General features: G+C 46.2%; 1 protein-coding gene across 1 annotated transcript in view; it reads right to left on the reverse strand.

Annotated features, from left to right (window-relative positions):
• The window catches only part of ADCY2 (adenylate cyclase 2), a 422,494-nt gene extending 399,450 nt beyond the window's left edge, over window positions 1–23,044 (reverse strand). The window contains exons 1-2 of the mRNA XM_047074450.1: window positions 22,814–23,044; window positions 296–493 (exon numbers count right to left, since the gene is read on the reverse strand). Coding sequence (XP_046930406.1) covers window positions 296–493; window positions 22,814–23,044 — 429 coding nt within the window. The remainder of the gene's footprint in view (window positions 1–295; window positions 494–22,813) is intronic.
• Between the last annotated feature and the right edge of the window lie 961 nt (window positions 23,045–24,005).

Raw genomic sequence — 24,005 nt, forward strand, 5'->3', positions numbered from 1 at the left:
GACCAGGGAGACTATGCAGCTAAACGCAGTATGAAAAGTCAATCCGGACCCAGCCGTCTATAGAACAAACGATGAGGTGAGACCCAGGCCTGCACCCTGGCGGCTGGCAGGTCTGGTAAGTCAAAACGGGCACTAAGTGACTTCACCCACGGGGCACCACGAAGACTGGCTATCTCAAACGGCTTTCTTCCCAGCTACGGGTCTCCTGTTTACAGTTTAGGGCCAAGTTTACAGGACTCGTGTGTCATCAATCAGAGCATATAAAGAAAACACAAAAAATATTTTAACAGCTTACCTGGTCCCAGGGGGAGACGGTGCCTCCAAAGCACATGAACAAGTACCCCATGGCCACCAGACACATCCATATCACCAAAGAGAAAAGGCGTAGCAGCTTCTTAAACACGGACTCGATGCACACGAGGATGAATATCGCAAAGAAGATCGCCAGGGCAGTTGGGACTGTTATTAAAAACGCCACGTGGTCTTCGACTTCCTTAGAGGAAGAAAAACATCGCAAAGGTATGGTTTAGAAATATCGTGATGCCAAGGGTTCGTGTCCTCAAATCTCCGCATTAATCAGTGTCAAAATACATCGGGTTTTAAAAATGATTTCAGTATGAGAGTTGCGGGGAAGCACGGATCCCCCTACTTCTCCACCATGTCAATGGGAATGCAAACTGCTACAGCCGCTCTGGAAGACAGTGTGGAGGCTCTTCAAAAAATTAAAAATAGAACTACCCTACGGACCCAGCAATAGCACTGCTAGGAATTTACCCAAGGGATCCAGGAGTGCTGATGCAGGGGGGCACTTGTACCCCAATGTTTATAGCGGCACTTTCAACAATAGCCAAATTATGGAAAGAGCCTAAATGTCCATCGACTAACGAACGGATAAAGATGTGGTTTATATATACAATGGGATAGTACTTGGCAATGAGAAAGAATGAAATCTGGCCATTTGCAGCAACATGGATGGAACTGGAGGGTATTATGCTGAGTGAAGTAAGTCAGAGAAAGACAGATACCATATGTTTTCACTCATATGTGGATCTTGAGAAACTTAACAGAAGGCCGTGGGGGAGGGGAAAGGGGGAAAAAAAGTTACAGAGAGGGAGGGAGGCAAACCATAAGAGGCTCTTAAATACAGAGAACAAACCGAGGGTTGATGGGAGGTGGGGAGAGGGGAAGGTGGGTGATGGGCACTGAGGAGGGTACTTGTTGGGATGAGCACTGGGTGTTGTATGGAAACCAATTTGACAATTAATTATATTATAAATAAATAAGTAAATAAATAAATAAATAAATAAATAAATAAATAAATAAATAAAAATAAGTCATTTCAGAAGCAGAATGGTTGGAACTTCTGAGGAATTTAAACTTCCCATTCAATAACGACGTTTCCCTACAGAAATAACCCAGTACTGTATATGTAAATTATGCAAACCGGCTATGCCGTTGCATTTAGATTTTCCCTGATAAATGGAGAAGTAGATTTTATGCCAACGTGAATGTAAGAATATTTACTATCAGGATAAAAAATAAGACAACCAACTTCACTGCCTGAATCAGAGAATCAGAAATACCCCGGCCTCAGAAAATGAAGGCTTCCAAATGGGTTTGAAATGTTTTACTTAAAAATCTAAAAACTGCCTGAGTCTCTAGACTGATGGGCTTTTATTTTAATGCATGGCAATTAATGTTTTAAAGGGATCACAGGTTAATAGGAAAGGGTCAGAAAGGCCTAACTATAGCAGATGAGAGAGCAGGAAGTACTTACAAGTAGGTGCCATTTTGCAGGCTTCCCGCCCCACTTCTCTCGCGTTCTCGTAGCAAACAGAAAATGAGCATATAGCATTAGCCTCTTCCTAATGCATTTTTTGAAATCCACTTTTGCACACTAATGCTCATTTTCTATCTATGTGTTTCCAGCCACACACACGAAAGGCGTACTATTCCCATTCTATAGGATTTCAGCACAACGCGATAGACGTAGTGTTTCCTTTGGTTACGGCCGCACGATTCAGGCGTTGGCTTTGGCAAAGCGCTGCCGGAACGTGGCCATGAACGGCATTCCCTGTGGGCTGGAACCCAGCGAAGGTCTTTAACCCTCATCCAAACATGTTGAGCCCCTAAAGCACCCAAAGAACTTTCCATCAAAGAACCTGCATGGCCAGGACCCTAAGAACGTTCACTGAGGCTTCAGAGTAGTAAAGGGTATATAGTAACACCTGGGACTTTGGGGACGGTTCTTTCAAACACTAGAGCCTGGTGAGCCTTTCGTCTTTTCTGGTCCACACGGGGTCCACCCCATCCTGTTAGCAGGCTCCAGCGTCACCCCGGAGATGGCCTTATCCCAACGTGAAACCATGGGGAAGCAGAGCACATGGGCCAAATCACACACAGACTCCAGAGGAACATCGAGGGCAAAGAAGGGGCGCTGGGCCCTCCCCCATTTGACTGCATTTCCCTTTCTCTCCCACCGTCACTCATGTTCCACGATCCAAGACAACACCAAGAACAATCACAACAATACCAATCGATACACGTTCCTGTGCTAAGCGCTCGTTCGTATGTGAACCTCTTTAATATTTACGCCACCCCTATTTGGGGCATGGTGTCTGCACTATTCCACAGGTGAGAAACATGAGGCCCCGAGAACTAGCAGAAGACAAGAGGATCAGACGCACGTTCTTATTCTCTCCCTCCGTCGCCGCTCATGCCCGTGATGGGAGTGCCTGAGCTGTACTCACAACCTCAGACACTTTCCGACCACTGCCAAGGGCACCAGGTGTGCTGCAGGTGTGGGTGCTCCCCACGCTCAGACACCACAAATAAATGTGCACGTGGACACGACAGCATGTCCTCTGAGGACACCCAACTTGAGATTACGACCGCCGCACACACGGAGCCACGAAAACTTATTTTATTGTAAACCTCCCACAGTGAGCTGAACTGTGGATACAACGCTAACTTGTAAATAACCAGGACAGCTGTTTGCCTCGTATGAGGGTTCAGTTATTTCATTGACCCAGTAGGGGAGAAATAATCGTTGACTTTATGGGCTTCATTTCTCTAGAAAGACTGGAGATGATGTGAAAATACGCGTGACGGTAAAGTGAAAATTAGTAAGTACAGGAACAGAGGAACGGGAAGGGGTGGGGGGGGAGATCTTCATCACCTGTGCTTCCCTGGGCTTCTCTTTGAAAGGATCGAATAACCGTGGGCCGCCTGGGTGGCCCAGGCGGTTGAGTGTCCTACTTCGGCTCAGATCATGATCTCACAATTCATAAGTCTGAGCCCTGCGTCAGGCTCACTGCTGTCATCATGGAGTCTGTTTGGATCCTCTGTCTCTCTCTCTCTCTCTCTCTCTGCCCCTCCCCCGCTTGTTTGCACGTTCTCTCTCTCGCGTTCTCTCTCTCTCTCTCTCAAAATTAAATAAAACATATAAAAAGAAAAAGAAAAGAAAGATCTAACTGTACACAAAACAAAGACCCAACATCTTACCATGGTGGGCACAGTGCATACAGTCAGACTTAATACTGTTTCGGGTTTTAAATGTTGGCGTCTCTAACTTTTTTTTTTTTTTTTTAATTTCAGGGTCTCAATCACTGAGAAGTGCCTTGTCTGGGCTGCAAGGTGACCTCTCCGTTAGGCATAGCAGACGCAGTGCCTCAGTCCTATGATACTTTTAAGGGTCCACAAATGTGTTTTAATTTCTTCTAAAATCAAAACACACACACAAACACACACACACACACACACACACACACACACACACACACACAAGCTCTTAGGGTCAAAGGTTACATAGATGTTCATGCTAACACAGTTGCAAACTATAATTTTTAGTACATTTTAGGGAGGAAGGGGATTCCCAAGGCTCCTAAGTCAAATGCCCCAGACCCTAAGGGGCTGGTGTTGAGCCTGTGTGCACATGCCCGGCAGGACCGGCTGGGTCCCGCGTAGCAGAGGAGGACCTCCAGCATCATACGGCATTCCCCAGCCTCAGCTGGGCGAGCCGGGCTCCCAGTGGGCCAACAGCTTTTGATGGCCCACCAGTTGCTGCTCATGAGGCCGGTGGCCCTAACCACCACCCGACCTGAGCCCGAGGAAGAATCCTGCTCTTCCCTAAAGGGGACAGTCAGCAGTTATTCTGCACTTGCCTTCTGAACTCAAACTGCAAACAAGCTTTAATAGGGACTTCTCTACAAAATAGGATCTTTTATAGGGCATCAAGGAAAACACAGTAGAGCTTTCATTAAAGATGTATAAGTTTAGGGACTACATTCCTCCCCAGCATCTCTGCTGGCATCAGGGGCCTCTCGGAGGGGAAGTAAATGAAATGCAGGAATGCCCTCAGTCCTTGGACCACGAGGCTCTCCTCCCTCCCCTGGGCCATTCCCAGTGGACAGGATGATGAACAAAGTCACAGAGGCACACCCCGTGGCTGTTTTCTTCAGAGCCACTTCGGTTTTCAAAATTCAGAGTAGAAGACAAACAACCTAGCTTAAAATAAAGTGAACTACAACATTAAAAACACTGTCGATCTAAATTAAATTCACCATACAACACAAACTAAGTGAAATGTACGAAAATGCCTTTATTAGTAATAAAATGCCTTTAAAACATGCCTTATATAGGTAAAAAAAAAATTCACAACACAAACTAAATGAAATGTATGAAATGCCCTTATTACTACTAAAACATACTCAAATGCCTTTTAAAACATTTTAAAAAGTACCTTACAATGAAATGTACTAAAATGCCTTTTCATAGGGAGATCTCGAGCATGGTATCATCTATGTAATGGTAATAGGCTCCCCTAGCTCATTCCCTTCTAACACTTTATCCTTTCATTTTCAATGCATTTTCTGGTAATTTTGGATGGCTCCTAATTGAGAGGTCTATTAAATACCCATCGCTTTTATGTATTATGTGACAGCTCTTTTGTCTCTTAGAGGCTTTTCCACAGGGCAACAGATTATGTGTGTTTTCGTTCTCGCATCTTTCACTTTTTTGTTAAACAGTACTATTTTTCATTCACATGGTAAAGGACAGTCTCATGCAAAACACTGCTTTTCTATAAAAAAAAGTGCTTTGAAGTCCAACAGACAGAGGGTAGGAACCCATCCCCACTTACTTCTGTGCGACTCAAGGTGAGCGCGAGCTTCCCTAAACCTGTTTCTCCACGTAAAAGCAACACGGATACTGCATGGCTGGGGGGCATTCAGTACATACAGGTGCACCATAAATAACAAAATTGTTACCATGACGATCATCATGCCCTTTCTCCTTCAAATCGCAATGCTCTCTCACCAAGGCTAGTCTGACTGCTCATTATTGGAGTGATGCCCACTTTACATTCTAAATAACATTTTATCATGAAAAATTACTTTGAAGTGTGGTCACGAGGCAAAAACAAATTTGCTTTTAGCTGTGATATATATCTGACTACAGGTGTACGTGAGCAGACACATATGATCATTCATTCACTCGTGTATTAAATACATACGTACGTGTGATAAAGTAGAAAATATATTTTTCACTTTCCCACATATACAGTTATACTCCATTTTATCATAAGGTATGAAAGGAATAAACAAAAATTCTGATTAAATAATTCTACAAAACCATGGTGAACTAAATCAGAGCAGATCTCAAAAAAACAGAGAGATATTCCACGTTCATGGATAGGAAGACAATATTGCCGAGATGTCGATTCTTTCCGAATTAACCTATAGAGTCAATGCAATCCCAATAAAAATCCCAGCAAGTTATTTTGTAGATATCAACACATTGATTCTAAAGCTTACATGGGCAGGCACAGCACCTAGAATGGCCAACACAATGTGGAAGGACGGGAAAAAATTAGGAGGACTGACCCTACTTGACTTCCGGTCTTGCTGTAAAACTACAGTAACCAAGGCAGGAGTGGTAGTGCCAGAAGAATAGACCGAGAGATCGACAGAATGGAACAGACCCAACTAAACGTAGTCAAAGGATCAGGACAAAGGGAACAAAGACAATTTGACGGAGCGACAACAGTCTTGTCAGCAAAACATCTTAGAACTAGACAACCACATGCAAAAAAAAAAAAAAATCTAGACACATACTTTAGACTCCTCACAAAAATTAACTCAAAATGGGTCGCAGCACAGATCTAAGTGTAAAATGCAAAAGTAATTCAGAACACTTCTGGAAGCTTTCCCATACCCAAACCTTCATCAGTTTGTCATGATGAATAATTAATAACACACAAATAGTTTTTAAATAATTAAGAATGCATAAGACAAAGGTGTTTACGCCTTCTTAGAAAGATGTATCATCCACTACTTGTAATTAAGTGACTTGTTACAGTCACACAAAAATACATAGCCTAAAGGCTTGACCATATTTACTTATTCTCAGTTCCTATTATACAGGCTAGTGTTCTCACTCACATGTTAAGAAATAAAGACATGAGGGGCGCCTAGGCGGCTAAGTCAGCTAAGCATCCAACTCTTGGTTTCAGTTCAGGTTGTGGTCTCAGAGTTCCTGGGATCGAGCCCCATGTCAGACTCTGCACTGCTGGTGCAGAGCCTGCTTAGGATTCTCTCTCTCCCGCTCTCTCTGTCCCTCCCCCACCAGTGTGCGCGCGCTCTCTCTCCCTCTCTCTCTCTCTCTCTCTCAAAATAAATAAATAAACAAAACAAACAAAAAATGACATGAGATAAGTGTATTTTAATGGGCAACGGTCCATATGAGGCATCAAACTTTAAAGAACTTTCCCTTCTACAACTAGACCCCAAGTACAAAGTATTCCTGAAGGATGGCTAGTCTCACAAGCAGTAGACAAGGTCTCCAAGCCACTCCCCTTCTCACCCCTATTAAAACAAACAAAACAAAATATGAGTGCTGAGCCCTCGGCGGAGGGGGGCACGTAGACAGGAAGCCTAGCCCACAAAGGCAAGGAGCCAGAGGCAGCTGGAAGGAGCAAAAACCAGCTTGGTCCTGCAGGCAGCAGGTGCATGGAGATGCCCAGGGGTGAGATGCCTCAACAGTGTGTAGACCCACAGGACTACAAGCGCAGACAAAGGGAGACTGAGTAAACCTCAACTGGGGCACATTCCAGCTATCTTGGAAAGAGAAGCCAGTGGCTCTCAGGTAAAAGCTTCCCCACTTACAACCGCAATATTCCAACCAATTAAAGTCAATCGACATCTTAAAACAAAAATTGCCAAAAATGACCAATCACTAAATAACATGGGTCCACAGAAATAACAAATGGTTTAGATTCCCAAGCACTGCAGACATTGAAAATGACAGCCAGACAATACAGACTAGCTGTATATGATATGTTTAAAGGAACAGGGGATATGCTTCCAAGGATGATCATACAAAAGAAATCAGGGGCAAACACACAGAATATGGCACTTGTAAAACTGATCAACAGAATCATGTAAATAAAAGCTCAATAGTTCAGGGCACCTGGGTGGCTCAGTTGGATAAGCGTCTGACGTTCGCTCAGGTCATGATCTCGTGGTTTGTGAGTTCAAGCCCTGCGTCGGGCTCTGTGCTGACAGCTCAGACCCTGGAGCCTGCTTCGTGGATTCTGTGTCTCCCTCTCTCTCTGCCCCTCCTCACTCGTACTCTTTCTGTCTCTCTCTCAGAAATAAATAAAACATGAAAAAAAATTTTAAAGCTCAACAGTTGAAACAGAAAAAAATACGGAAACAAAAACAGAAAAAAGAAATAGTTAAAAAGAAAATCGGTGAACTGGAAGATTAACCAAAGAGTTTATGTGCAATGCACCAAAATATAAATATTCCTTTATAATGTTAGAGATAAAAATGATTTAAAAAACCGAAGACACACAGACTAGAATAAGATGAATAAGGAGGCATTAACATGTCTGACTGGAGTTCCCAAGTTACAAAATAAAGAGACTTGAGGAGATAAAGTCTCTAAAGGTGGATCAGTTAGGGATGTCCAGTACTAATGAAAAACCATGAATCTACAAGTCCAGCCAGTTAGGCACAAAGAAATACAAACATAAATGCATGATGGTAAACATGCAAAAGATCAGAGATCAAGAAAAAGTCCTAACAGTGTTCAAAGAGAAGGAAGGATCACCCACAAAGAACGACAACACGGGAACAAAAATTTCAACAGTGCAAGACAGCGAAGTCAGGTATTGAGCAAAAAATAACAGTCAACCTTACATCGCCAAGAAACCAGCAGTGTTTTTTCATAATGAAAGCAAAAATGCAAACATTTACAAATAAATTATTTTATTTTAAACAAGAATTTGCCATAGAGTAAACAGCTCAGAAAGCACTTCTGGCAACTTCTGGCCACTGGTGAACAGTGGTCCAGCAAACTCTTGGCCGCAGAAGCACAGAGGCAGTAGCTATGCAGAAGGAACAGATTCCCAGAAACCTTTCCACTGAGTTCCTCCATCTTGGTGGCCCCCTAGATGACTAGCCAAGTTTGTCTTCACGTTATTTCCCAGAAAGCGTCCACTTCTCCACACAAACCAGTGCTTTATGAAGAATTCTTAGTGATTCTGCAAATACGCATTCTCTTTTTGAGAAACCGGGATTCGCTAATTACCAACCCCAAAAGGGACTGAACGCCAACCACGGACCATCACCAAGTCTCCTTGCAATCTAACGTGCCCATGCCGATGGGACTGTTGTGTGACCCACCAGGCATGAAGCTGGCATCCCATCAGCAAATGGGGGTGAGCCACATGAGCCAGGGCTCAGACAGACCGTGAAGACACAAGTTGCATGAGCAAATGTCACAGGTACTCATAGGTTCTGCTCCCCCCACACCGCCTACCCTGTCTCTCTCGATCCGTATCCGTGTCCTCACAGAGAGTTCCCTACGACCTACTGCCAGAGGAAGTAAAACTCCAGACATCTGGATTATGTCTGGTTCTGCAGAATATACTACGGCCACCGAAAAGGAGAGAATCGAAGCACTGTAACTGAGCCCCTTACGTGTGTCATTCTCGGGAGTACGAGCCAGCCGTTTGTGGCAGGTTGATTACAACGGACAGAAGGCGTGTTTTCACTCGAATTGAACCTACTCTGGCTAGGGCTTTGCTTTCCTGTCCATCATGCTTCCACCCAAACCACCATATATGGACTTTCCCAATGCCGTGGTCACTCACGAGGTATTTCACAGAGCCTTGCTTTTGACAGAAGCATTCATTTTACAGCAAATGATGTGTGACGATGAGCTTATGCTCTTGGAATTCGCTGGTCTTACCCTGTTCCTCATCACCCAGAAGCAGCTTCCTTGACTGAAGGAGGGAAAGAGCTCCTAAAGGCCCAGGGCGCCGGCATGGGGGCACCACCTTGTAGGCTGGGAGATCCCCTCCAGGGCAAAAAGATGCTTTGAAACAGCCACCAGTGCACGGCACGGGCTCTGCCACCACCAAGATCCACAGGTCTGGGAATCAATGGGTGGAAACAGGAGCGGCTGTCCTATGAATGACCGTCTAAGAAAACGTCTTAACTCCATTCCTGTAAATTTAGGCTGTTCCAACGCAGAGGGCTCAGTTGCCGAAGGAGGACACCTCTTCTGAGGAACTCAATAATGTTTCCATTACACCGGAGACAGACTGCTACCCGGCCACTCCAGGCTACTGTTGGCACTGGGCCCATGGGTAGAGAAGAGCTTTTAGTACTGGTTGGGGTGACGGGTGGACACCCTCAAGAAAAACTGGGTTACTCATACACGACGTAGGCAGGGAAAGGAAGGGTCCGACACAATGCAGGGTGTAGGGTGTCTCTTTTGCTCCCGTATCCTGTGATAAAAGTTCACGGAAACTTCTAACAACAAATATTATCTATTTGCAAAATACCAGGTAAAGGGACTATTTGTGTCACCCCACCCACCGAGGAAATAGGACCAGATAAGAAGATGCTTGAATACAGAATGGACGGTAGAAGGACGTTAGAATACCAGTGACGTCCCTGTGATGTGCTGTAGAACCCAGGATGGCAGCGGTTATAAATATTTCTCCCGTGGCTTGGTATAAATGTATTTGTGCCTGTGCGTGTGTGCACATGAAGTAACTCTTTTTCTTCTCTTCCCTATGATACAACATGAGATGTATTAAGGGTGTATTAATAGCTTTTATATCCAAGTATGCAAGGAAAGTGATTTTTAAAGGACACTGCTCCTTAGACAGCTGAGAAATGAACACCACTAAGGTGGATAAAATGACCCTTGAGATCCTCCTTGAGGGAGAACGTTGGTGTGTTTTCAGTTGTACAAAGAAGGGCTGCATCCCATCAGGCGGAAGCATGATCGTGCTATTTTCTTTATGTAGAAGTCAAACAGCGAGCATGGTATACACAAGACCCAGGAAACAAGCAGCCGACTATGCTGGGTTGTTCTGTCATCCAATTGATGGATGTTCCTTCCCAGAATCCCCTCTCCCGAACGTTCCCAGGGAAGAGCTAGCCACAGGAGGTGCAGCCCCCAGGAAGGGTGGCGCGCTGGACAGGTGTGGGCGGGGACACATGGGGACAAGCTGGCGGGCCCCAGCCCACCCTGGCTCTCCACGGCCCCGCACCAGCTCTCTGGCTGTGCACTCACAGAGGCGGCGAAGGTGACAGCTCTCAGGAACCCCCCTGAGAGGCTGTCCTCCACAGATGCAGGCCCTCAGGTCCTTGGATCTCCTTGCACCTCCAACTGGTTAGCGACTTCTCTGCTGAGTCCCTAATGCTCCCTTTGGGGACCAAGCTTTCCATTTAAAGAAAAGGCTGAAAACTAATGAACTTTGTTTCCCCCTTCAGAAATTATAAAAACAAAGCAAACGACAAAAGAAACGCAGAGAAAGCAGAAGGAAGGTATGGTAGGAAGGTAAGAAAGAAACCCTTTCTTCTGGGTTGCTTCTGGGAAGCACTTTCTGACCTCCTCTGAAGTGAGAAGTAACCATGTTTTGGCCAATGAAACGAGAGTAGAACCCTAGGTTTGTCCTCTGGGCAGAGCCATGCAAATGCCCGTCTGAAGCCGCGCAGCACTTCCCCCTTCTATGGCATGATGAGGACAAAAGCACCTGTCACGGGGAAGACACTTGTGGCTGAGCGTTCGGAGTCACTAAGCTGAGCAGAACCTCCCTCCTGGCCAGGATGTGTGCGCACGAACTAAACCTCTGGTATGTTAGGCCACATGTGGGGTTTTCTTGTGAACTCACCATGACCCATCCCATCTTTACTGAAAACAAAAACTGGTACAACGCGATAGGGGGCTGGTCTGACAACACCTAACTTGTGTGACACTGACAGCTGCCAAGCAGCAGGAGACGGAAAAGCCCAGTTATTGAGACTGAAAAATGGCAACCAAGTTAGCAAAGGTCCAACATTTGTCAAAATATCTTCTCATTTATCTTGGAGGGGGAAAGATGCCCTGACAGAATTCTAAGTCCAGAGCAGGGCTCAGTGAACTGTTTGCACAAGAAGCTAGATCATCAGTATTTTATAGGCTTTAATTAGGCCACACGGTCTCAGTCACATTATTTAACTCTGCTGATGTACCTTCAACACAGCCGTAGATCATACGCGAGTGAGGGTCCGGCTATATTCAATAAAACTTTATTTAAAAAATGGGCAGTGGGCCAGAGTTTGTTGACTCTACTCCAGAAAAGGTCATTAAACGAAATGTTACAACCATGGCTTTGCTGCTGTTGGCTGCATCTACTAAGGTATCATGAGGCAAACACAAGATCAGGAGATAACAGGTTGGCTATCAGGAAGACGAATGCGGAAGCAACACATTCCAGAACTGTATGGATCTGTCAGACTGGAAGAGGAAAATGCTTCTCAGTCCCAACCAGTAAATGACTCAACTTGGTTCTGGGGTGAGAAGGGATTAAAACTCAGCCTCGTGGGGGCAAAGCAAGACCACTTTCAACAATGGATTAAGGTGTGTCAGAGTGAAGTCCAAGGAGTATGGTGCCAGAAAATCCTTTCAACTGGACAAAATGGCCTCATGGAAAAGAGTGCACTACTCAAACAGGCTCAAAGAGAGAGAAAGAAGGAGGAGTGGGCAGCGAGTAAGAGAGAGAAGAGGGAGAGAAAGAGAGATGGGGTGAGAAGGCAGAGACATACAGCAAATCTAACGAGTAGATCTTCAAAATAACTATGATGACCACGGACACCTACAGACGACTGACATTAAATAGGTAAGAACTTGAGTAAGCTTTGAGAGATTTGTGACTCCAAAAGCAATACCAGCCTGCACCACGGCTGTTGTAGACTTAACGGAAACTCTGGGTTCTCCATCTATAACGGAAGATGGGCTGAGGAAACTGCTCAGTCCCCACGTGGGGAACATTCCCCAAACAGTCAACCCAGATGTGTTCAAGAAGGTGACCGACAAGGAAGAATACCCCAAAAAGAAGGTTCAGAGGTCACCGAAAACAGAAGACAAGGGACTGTTTCCAGGGAAAGAGTCTGGGTCAAAAGAGGACTCAATTCGCAGCTCCTGGGCCAGAGACCCCGGAACCGCCTGCCTGGAGATTTAACATTGCTTGTGTTGTCCTTCCCTTGAAGCCCAACAGACACAAAAGAGAGTTCTTGGAAAAGTGAAAACAAAACAGACATCGGACAAGATTTTAAAAGGTCAAAGAGAACAATAACACTATAAATAAAAACCAAAGGCAGAATACATGTAAAGTGTTAAAATGAGACACAAGGATTATCGACGGGCCATTAAATGTGAGAATTTGGATGAAAGGCAAAAATTCCTTGAAATATCTTATTAAAACTGACTCAAGAAATAAAATGAGAAATACTAACAATCCTTTTAATATCCAAGATACTGAAATGGAAGTTTCTAAATCTTCCTATAAAGAAAGTGGCAAGCCCGAGTGGTTTTCCAGACAAATTCTATCCAACTCATCCCAACATTCCAAAAACCTTAAAATCTTATAGAAAACTGAAAAGGAAGGCATGCTCTCTTTAACTTAAAAAAAAAAGGGGGGGGGGGGTGGGAGGGCCTGACTGGCTCCATTGGTAGAACATGTGACTCTTGATCTTGGGGTCATGAGTTCAAGCCCCACATTGGGTGTGGAGCCTACTTTAAACAGACAAACAAACAAACAAATAAAGTTTCATAAAAGAATATTTCAAATTCACTTCACCAAAAAAAAATGTTGTAAAACTCTTAATCAAACTCTTAGCACATGACATCCAACATTTGATAAGAGATACCATGAAAATTGAGTTCGTCTCAGGTATATGAAAATCGTTTGATATTAGAAAACCTATAATTATTATTCATTACATTGACAGACTAAAAAACAACTTAAAAAGCATACGTAGTCACTTCAACTTAGTAAAACTCAACACCCAATCACATTTAAACTTTTTGCATAAAGTATAAGAAGAGGGAATCTCAAAGGAAATCTACAAAACCAATATCCTCCTAAATAAATTATGAAGGAACTCTCTTTAAAATTAGGAAAAAGGCAAGGTTACTCACAATCACCAACTCTGTCAAGATAATATTAGAATTCTTAGCCAGCACAATAACATAAGAAACAGAAATTTAAGACCTTCATACTAGAAAACAGAAAAATAGGACTCTTATTATTTCAGGTGATATGATTCTCTATGTAGGAAACCTGAAAGAATCTGCAGTTCAGTTATTAGTTAACAAAAAAAAGTAAGACAGCAAGTTACAGAATAACATCTATAAAACTGTGACACTTCACCAAAGCACACAAATGAATGGAGAGATGCTCCAATGTTCATGGATAGAAAAGCTTAATATCATAAAATATCTCATCAATGAATCAAGAGATTCAAGATGACACTAACAAAATTTCAGTTGAGTTTTTTCATACTCAACCATATGAGGTTGACATAAGGTGACTATAAAGTTTATAGAGAAAAAAAAGGTCAAGAAACTTTTAAAGGAGCTGAATGCTGCTACCTGTTTAATCTAAATACTTATTACAAAGCTTTACCAATTATAGTGGGTGTGTGTACGTGTGGGAATACAAAGGTAAAAACAAAACAAAACAAAACAAAACTCAACCAGTGGAACAGAATAGAGAACTCATAACAAACCACTCACATATGGAATTTTGATGTAGGAAAGACAGACGTGGGGAAAGAAACAGCTAAAAGTGATTAGGAAAATTTCATTCACCACAAGAAAAAAAAATGTAACTGATCTCAATCACTACCTCACACCATATGCCTATAATAATATATACAGATGCACATACATACATGATAAAATGAATAAAAAGAAAAGCAAGAGAACAATGACAAAAAGTTCAATATAAAGTTTACGTTTGAGGCTCAGCAGGGGATTGGGACAGGAGTGCCATACAGACTATTCTGGTTTCGACTGGGTTCATGAGTGTTTACTTCAATGTAAATAAGGAAGTCAGATAGGTATCAATGAGAACTGTGCTTAAAAATCAGAAATTGATCAAATTGGTCAAATGATAAACCCCATTCCGTGCACCTAGAGACCAACTGTGAAGAACATGGCTGTTAAATGCTTGAATTAACTACAAGCCAATGATGAGAAAGGATTAGACATCTGATCCACCATATATCTGAAACTACTGTGTCTTTCATTTGTACTCACCTGATCTCTTTATTCTCTGAATTTTTAACATCATTACTGGTTCTACTAACGAACTAGTCTAAAATGTTGTTTCCTTTATAATGTCCACAGATCACTAGTTGCTTGAAGTCTCACCTACTTTGCCCTTAATTTTTTTACAGCTTAAAAAAATAGGGGTGACTGGGTGGCTCTGTGGTTGAGCATCCAACTCCTGATTTCAGCTCAGGTCATGATCCCAGGGTCATGCAACAGGGCACCACGTCGGGCTCCACGCTCTGTGTGGAGCCTGCTTAAGATTCTCTCTCTCTTCCTCTGCTCTCTCTAAAATAAAACGAGAGACACCAGGGTGGCTCAGTCGGTTAGTGTCCGACTTCAGCTCAGGTCTGATCTCACGGCTTGTGGGTTTGAGCCCCACATCGGGCTCTGTGCTGACAGCTCAGAGCCTGGAGCCTGCTTCCAATTCTGTGTCCCTTTCTCACTCTGCCCCTCCCCGGTCATGCTCTGTCTCTGTCTCTCTCAAGAATAAATTAAACACACACACACACACACACACACACCAGCCTTGGGGATAAGAACGTAGAAATGAGAGCCAGCACCTTTGAGATCTGGCTCGTTCTAGCCGTAATGTCCCAACACCATCATGTCTGAGGGACAGTAAAGGACATTAGTGAAACAGGTAGAAGTTCTACTTCTAAAACCTTGCAATCAAGGCCCCCATTCCAAAGTACTGGTCCACCATATTCTCCACCAGGAACCTCCTCTAAGTGGCTGGCCACAGAGACTTGATTTGATCATAGGATTCTCACCCGCAATAACCATCTTGGGAAATCTCAATAATTTCAGTGTTCTAAAAAGGAGCTATTGGGGCACCTGGGTGGCTCAGTTGGGTAAATGTCTGACTTGGGTTCAGGTCATGATCTCGTGGTTCATGGATTCAAGTCCCACGTCAGGCTCTGTGCTGACAGATCGGAGCCTGGAGCCTGCTTCAGACTCTGTGTCTCCCTCTCTCTCTGCCCCTCCCCCACTCATGCTGTCACTCTCTCAAAAATAAACAAACATTTAAAAAACATAAAAATAAATAAAAAGAAGCTATCGTACCTTATGTCTGTATGTTTCAAATACAATAAATTATTCATCCAATATATTTTAATTGTGTTAATAATTGAAAATTTCCATTTCAAGCACCAAGTTTTTTTTGTAAGTGATTTGGTTGGACTCTAAGATATAACTGGCCTTAGGTATCACTAATAGCCTAGACCCAGGTCTCTATTCCTACTCTTTCTTGGCACCATTGTTCTGGAAACTGGAGCAAAGTCGGAAAGGTAGTTGGCAAAGTTACTCACGATGGTTTTTCAGGTAAAGGTTCCCATTACCGTTTCCATCACTCTCTCAACTGACTATGTGGCTTCTGGGTCAGAAGTGTAAGCCCAGGTAAAAAGAAGGAACAAAAACATTATTTATAACATTACCAGGAACGGCTGGACCCATGAAGTTTTCTCCTTGTGATTTTTTTTTTTATTGTATCCTTACACAAAGTGAGCATCAAAGCAACATCAGCCACACCTACTTGGTCAAATGGACACACGCGTGAGCTAACCCAACCATCCTTTTCTCTCCTCCCAAACACACCTGGTGGTTTGCAGCCAGAATTTTCAGGGGTCTGTCAATTTCCCGGTTTGATACCAAGAAATCACATCGTAAATATCTTACTTGTATACAGCATTATCCAAAGCTAACAAAATCGAGAAACAGGAAAAGCCACAGGAGTGTCCATTGGGCATGAATTTTAGGGCTGGAAAATGAAACACTTATGTCAAAATGTGACTTTTAATTAAACTACCTTTGGATCAGCAACTATCTTTTTTTTAATAACTCAAAGTTTATGCACAAGATGTATCACATAAAGAGAAACATATCCCCTGCTCTTCCATGCCCAGAGTTAAAAATCCTATTATCCATTTAGTTTCCAGCCGGGCATACATGTCACCTACAGGATGCCTTGACAAGGAAAACCCTCTGTGGTGCAAATATACGAGTAACAGTGAGGTCATCGTGGGGCTTGGGTGCAATATGTGCCTGGCGCTGTGCTAAATGTTCATATGATCTATCCTTCTTCATTCCCAACAGAGCTCCCCGAGCCTGGTTGTGCTATTTGTGTTATTTCAGACGAAACAGTAGCTGAGGCAACGGCAGGTAAATTAATTTCTCAGGGGCACACACCAAGTGGCAAAACAGACCCCGATCCAGGGCTATCAGCAAAGTTCTGCCGTGCTAACCAGTAGGCTCCTGACGGAAAGGCCAGCTTCTAAGGAAAGCAGACCTACGCCATCAATTACACACGTGTTAATTACAACACCTGGGCCAGGGCCAGGGCTGTGTGAAACGCCCGGAGCGGAGCTCCGTTTCATCCCGATTTGTTGAGGAGGCGAGACCAAGCTCACAACACTATGCTGAACATCAGATGACAGTAACGTGGTAGTGAAAATGCTTTCACACAGTTCAGGAGCTATGCAGGTGGAAGGAGAATGAGTGAAGTCCAGTAAATTGTGCCAATGCCAATATCAAGTTATAGAAAGGACTGCTGTGTGAGTGGATTATTCACAGACACCCAGTTTAGACTATCACTAGCAATTACTGATCAACATATCAAAGTGATTAATACCACCATAAAACACCTGTAACAGAGTAATGTATCAGCTCTCACAGTGTTATTACCTTTTAAATAGAATGATTTAAAAATATCGGTAACAGGAAACTTCGCAAATAGTTCAACAGGAATGATTCCACATGCCACGGTATTTATGCTAGAGATTTCTCAGACAACAAAAGCACAGCCACAAATGGGTCCTCGGCTTAATGGGGAAGACACTGGGAATACTGGGCATAATGAAAATAAATGATGCCCACCTCAACGAGCTCAACGTCAGGAAGCAGCTCTACCAAGATTTGTTTTAACATCAAAAGAGAAAAGGATTGACGTGTAACTCCATTCCAGAAAATGAGGGCTGAGGACATTCACATCAGTAGGAAATTTCAACAGGAAACCCGCGATTGTGCCTGGACCGGAGCCGGGAATCTCCGATCTGCAGTGGCCTCCAGGAAAGCTCCCCCAGGAAAAGTCGAATGCCCTGCATCTGGCCCCCGCCCTGCCCCTGTGGGACCTGAAAGAAATGAGCACACTGCTTTGAGTCTCTGTCCTCATTCTCCAAGAGTGCCTTCCAGCTTTAATGCCATGTGACACGTTCTTCCATAGCAACAATGGAAATGCAACTACAGAAGACTCTCCTGACAGTACTTCCTGGGGGGCATGTTCTGGGCCAGGCATTACTCTGACTGCTTCACAAGCACTAATTTGGACCATCGCCTCAGAAGGCAGGTACTTTTCTATTTTACAAACAAGAAAACGGTGGCACAGAGAGGTTAAATAATTTGACGAAGGTCATAGAGATGGAAAGGCACAAAGCCAAAAGACCCGCGCAGAAAGATGCTCTTAACCATCACTTTCTCTGCCCCTTTTTAAAAAGGAGAAGACTAGGTCCTGTGCATATATTGAATTGTGCACTTTTAAGATCCCAAGGATGCTTCCAAATCCTTCCTTGTCAGCCTTCTAAATTGCAACCACCTTTCCTGCAGAAAATTACGGTTTTTCCTCATCTTTTGTTGATACCACAGTTAAGTGGAATGACTTCATGAAAGGCTGGTTGCAATTACAAACACCTGCCAAGGAAGAGTTTCCTGAATGCAAAGAAATTCACGGGAAGGTATATCTTGAGATACCTCTACTCTGATTCCTAAGAACAAGCTCTAGTCCCACGCACCCCCAGAACTATGGGACCAGAGGAAGTACATACAACTTTTCCTGTTCCTTAAAGAAGAGGCCAGACATATTTATCCGCCTTCTCCAGCCTTCACCCCCCAAGACAAGGGTGAAGGATTGAGTGTGTCCCCACTGACATCCTACCACCCACTGGGGGCGCTGAAATACCGTCTGGAATAATAAAGCCAATCTTCCTGTACAATGACTGGGTTTCTGTGTGTGTTTCTCCGTTGTATAAACACTGATATATCTGTCCCTAGAAAAAATACCCAATTTTCCCTGGAAAACTGATTTGGAACGGCAAGTACTTATGGTTATTGTTTGAAAGATTTAGCTCACCAAATCACGAAAAAGGAAGAAGACAGGTCATATTCTCAGTCGAAATCATGCATATTACATATTTAATAAAAGCATGTATACCTGCATGGGTTTCCATCTCATAGCAAAACAAAAAATCTATTTTGTTGCAGTATCTATTTAAAATGTATGGGAATAAAAGTTTTCCATTCCAGTTGAAATATTAACTATTTCTCATCATGAATTTTAGCTAAAACAAATCTGGTTGGAGCCAGCTGGTATTTTGACAAACTAAAAAAATTATGTCAACTTTGCTAACAATGACAGGCCAATTTCGAAAAAAAAAAAAAAAAAGCTTGCTGATTTTGGACATGGTAAGTCAGAGAGGAGTTAATTCTGATAGACGGTTCCACGCATGTAGTAATGAGAGCCAGTCCTGGAAAATGAACTGACATCATAAGACTCAGAACTTAAAGTCTGATCTCATGAGTTCCATTATTTTCTGATGCCAGGTGTCAAGTTTACTTCGCCCATCATGGCCTGTGCTCTCAGTACTACACCCCTGAAAAGCAACAGAAAATATGTTTCAAATTATTAAACAAATTATTAAAATTCAAGACATGCTATCAGGCGTCCTATTTATTCTATGTCTAGATAATTCCTAGCGAATATGGGATAAAACCTATTTAATGGCTTCCTATGTAGAAAATAACTAAGCAAGATGGTGAAGTTTCAATTCAGAATTTATTTTTACAACGTAATAAAAATTCAGGGCAGCTGGATGGCTCCGTCATTTGGGCGTCTGACTTCAGCTCAGGTCATGATCTCATGGTTCCTGGGTTCAAGCCCCGCATCGGGCTCTATGCTGACAGCTTGGAGCCTGGAGCCTGCTTCCGATTCTGTGTCTCCCTCCCTCCCTCTCTCTCTCAAAAATGAATAAACATTAAAAATAAAAGTTTAAAAATACTTCAAGAACTACTTTAACTTCATGCAGTTTCATGGACTGATTGATCATAAGTTGAAATTAAGTGAAACTGATTTGTGAATCATGTCAATTAGGGAGCTACTAAGACAAAACTTACCCTTTTATTTTTACCAGCTATTCCAAATCACTTCGTACAAAGGCAAGTCCATATAGCAAAACATCACTCTGTACTTGGATGATGCTAAGATCATTTTGTGATCCAAATGTTCTAGGAGACTACTGGATGTGCATGAAGAAGATTGCCAGACTTTTTCTACTACAAGAACGGATGGAAGTCTAATAGAAACCAAAATCAGGCAGATTCATGGGAAAGAAGAAATCTGTCCAAGATTTCAGGCAGCAAAAATAGATGTGCCGAGCTCCTGAATTACATCAGAGCCCAGCTATTCTTGTAAAGCGCTCGAAGGTGGAAACCTGGGCTGGCCCCAGGCGGCTATTTCCATCCCCCAGAGGTAGATCGCTCAGCAGCCAAGCTCTGGTCAGTCTGAGAAACGAACTCACCCCACTTGGTGTGAACACAGCTCTACGTGAACACCGGCCTGTCTTTCAACGCTCCATCTTTGTGTGAACAGAGAACATTTTCCGGAAAGCGGAACTGCTGTTTATGATATTACTAAAAGCAAAAGAGAAACGAGCCGTCTGGAGCTCAGAACTGACCCAGTCGCCCCTAACGTCTAGTATGGAAGGATACTGCCTATGGCTTGCGGGGGTTCCCACCTCCCGCTGGGCCCTGCAGCCCCAGTCCCCACCTGAAGGGAGCCTTTCCACCAAAACCATTCATACTCCCTGATTCTGGAACGTTTCTGCAGAGCTCTTCACCTTGAAAGATTCATACAGTAGTCAGTCCACAGACCAGGTACAGCAAGGAACAGTCCATTTCGCTGCCTCTGGGCATCATCCTAGGCCAGAGCCATGGCCCGGGAAGTGCTTACTCTGTGCTTTAAACGCTCTAGCTGAACGCCAGGAAAGTGTGGAAATGGTGGGTTTCTCAAGGAAAGGTAAAGACGCCTGGATAAACTGTGAAAAGGATACCACTCGCACCATGTGATGTGGAACATAAAGGAGGTGTATAAAGAGAGACTAACGGAGAGCTCAACAACAACTCAGAGAAGGGCGTCACAGCTGGACGATGCTGAACCTCAGAGAAGCCCAGGCAAGAACATCTGTATCAGTGGGGTTTAAGAAATTCGAGGGGCACCTGGGTGGCGCAGTCAGTTAAGCGTCCGACTTCAGCCAGGTCACGATCTCGCGGTCCGTGAGTTCGAGCCCCGCGTCAGGCTCTGGGCTGATGGCTCAGAGCCTGGAGCCTGTTTCCGATTCCGTGTCTCCCTCTCTCTCTGCCCCTCCCCCGTTCATGCTCTGTCTCTCTCTGTCCCAAAAATAAATAAACGTTGAAAAAAAAATTAAAAAAAAGAAATTCGAGACCTGTATCTTAGAAAACAAAGTGCTGTGTGTGCAGGGGAGACATGAACTACACACTTGCCTTTAAATATATTAATGGTGCTATAAATAGGCCATCACCTGCTCCTCCTTTTCCATTTAGAAGAGAACGAGCCAGAAGGGTTTGAATTACAGATTCAACAGAATCACAAGCAGCGACGTCCTAGCAGAAGAGATTTCCAGAGGAAAGCTGACGTGCTTTCTTCCCTGCAAGTGCAGGAATGAACAAAAGATGCTTTTAGAGAGCCTGGTGCCAGTCCTGAAAGTGGTGAAGAGAGACAGAGATGCCATGCCCAGTCCAGGGGGCATCCGGGGCTGCTGCCGTGGGTATGAGGACAGCGCCGAAGTCACACCCAGAAAACAGAACCAAAAGGCGCTCTCCGCTCCGGATTTTATGACAGAAGAACCAGTGTGTGATCCGGGGCATCCGGATCCCCTACATTCTATTTTGGACTCTTACCGAATTCCATCAGGAGACAGCACTTCTCGGGAAATGTGGGGAGAAAGAAAACTTTACTTTTAAAAGAACCCTATGATGATAACAAGTTTTTCCCGTGCATAATAACTGAGTGCCATCTGGCTCAGGGTATCAGAAACCAATTGGCAAGTAGAAAAGACAGTTATTTTACACACTTGGTGAAATACAGGCAAACGTCCATTTATTTCTTTGCTCCGCGGACCCGAATGCACGTGCATACTTCTATTCTAAGCTACACACACACACACACACACACACACACACACACACACACACAAAGTCATTCAGTAGAGACATCTCCAGATCAACCGCTGACCCAAAATACCCCACTGGATAATCGATGCCTGGCAGTCTGCACATACATACATAATCGCAGGCAGTGCAAAAGTTTGAACCACACAACCAGAATGATCGGTAACAGGAAGTTTACCGCCATCTACAGATTTTCCCTCCCCGCTCCAGGGAGCGAGCCAAGGATTCCTGCCTGAAAAACATAAATTGGCAAAACTGGCAGCAGCTGTTGAGTTGCACCGATGCTCCTGGTGATGAAACCCACTTTAAAAACCCGCACGAAAGAGTCGACACGATGAACAACCTCCCTAGAAACAGGAAATCAACGGTCCGTGGGTGCTTGCTACTTACAGACTCAAAGCGTGAAGACTCACAACAGGTCAACACCCCATCTCGTTCTGTCTATGGGACTAAACAGATATAAGGACAGAGATGCATAATCCTATGCTTCCCCCCCCCATTTCCCTCGCCATTAACCCCTTTCCCAGGGCAGGTGTGGGAGAGTTAACGTGCACTCCCAACTAAAACGCCGGCTCCGGGGGCCCGTGCACGGCCTCGGGCAGCGGCCGGAGGGGTCGCGTCTCGGGCAGATGTTGCGGCCGCGGCGCCGGCTGGAAAGCGCAGCGGGCCGGGCCAGCGGGTGCGCGGGGCCGGGGTGGGGGAGCACACGCCCTGCCCGTCCACCCCGGGGAGCACCCCGGCAACTTTATCTGGGGCCCCACCTGCCACGGAAAGTTTTCTCTCGCCCGCTGCCCCCCACCCCCCCCCCCCACCGCGAGCCGGGCCGGGAGCCGCGGGCCGAGGGGGCCAGCCCCCGGGCGGGACGCGCGGCTCGTCCGGGCCGGGTCCGCCTCCGGGCGCCGGGCTCCGGGCTCCGGGACCGGGACGGCGCCGGGGCAGGTCGCGCGGGGAGGCCACTCACCAGCCGGAGCGCGAAGAAGACGGCGAGCAGGGCGAGGCAGGCGCCCATGACGATGAGCAGCAGGAAGACGATGAGCGGGTGCTGCTGGCTCATGCAGTAGTAGGACTCGTACAGCCAGTCCCGGGACCGCTGCAGCCCGTCGCCGCCGCCCGCCGCCGCCGCCGCCGCCGCAGCCGCCGCCTCGGCGCGGTCCCGCAGGTAGCGGCGGCGCCGCATCGCCTCCCGCCACATCGGGCCGGCTCGCGGGGCGCCCGCCGAGCGCGCCCGGCCGGGGCTGCGCCGCCCGCGTCCCACCCCCGCGCCGCCTCGGCCGGCCCGGCTGCCGCGCTCCGAGCTGCGCGCAGGGGCCTCCGGCGCGGGCGGAGCTCGGCGCCCCGAGCTGGGCGCTGACGCGCGGGCGGGGGCCGGGCGGCGGCCTCAGGGGCAGCTCCCGGCGCCGCCGCTGCCGCCACCGCGCGGGAGGGGGCGGGTGCGACCGGGGCCCTCGGCCCGCCCCTCTCCTCCCCCCCCCCCCCAACCGCGCGGCGCGCGGCCCGGCCTCCGCCCACCGCCGCCGCCCCCCGACGGCCGAGCCACGCGCTGGGGGCGGCCCGAGGGGGAGGGGAGGGGAGGGGGGCGCCGGCCGCGCGCCGGCCGGGACGTCCCCTCCTCCCGCCCGCCCACGCCCGGCCTCGGCGGGGCCCACCCCCTCCCCGCTACCGGAGCGCGGCCCGGGGTTCCCGCTGCCCGCCCCCACACACGCGTCCCACCTCGCTCCGAGGCTGCGGGGGCGCCCAACCTCCCCCCGCCCCCCACGAGCTCGCGGCGCAGCGGGAGGGCCCCCCCCCCCGGCCTCCCAGTGGGCTGCGGGCGGGGGTGCTCCCGCGCTCTTCTGCACGAGCTCAGCGCGAGGCCGGAGGACACCTCCCATCCTTTCGTGCCCCCGACCCCGAGGACAGCTGGAACTTCTCCATTTCACCATCTGGGCGCGCCGAGGAGGGGTTCTCCCTTCCCCCCTTAGTGGGTAGGGGGTTCCCACCCTCCTGCTCCCCGCGCGGCGAGGGTGGGGTGCCCACGCTGCTTCGCCCTCTCGCGGAGGGCAGGGGACTTCCGGGCGGGGGGCGGAGAGGGCCTGGGGCGCGAGGAGTCCCCTTAGCGGAGAACTGCCCCAGATGCGCAATGGAGGAGCGAGGCGGGTGTGACCGAGTGCTGC

This window comes from Lynx rufus, unplaced genomic scaffold (genome assembly GCF_022079265.1).
Source record: "Lynx rufus isolate CCGP_SWC_20201006 ecotype Redwood Valley unplaced genomic scaffold, mLynRuf1.p SCAF_1, whole genome shotgun sequence".
Lineage (NCBI taxonomy): Eukaryota > Metazoa > Chordata > Mammalia > Carnivora > Felidae > Lynx > Lynx rufus.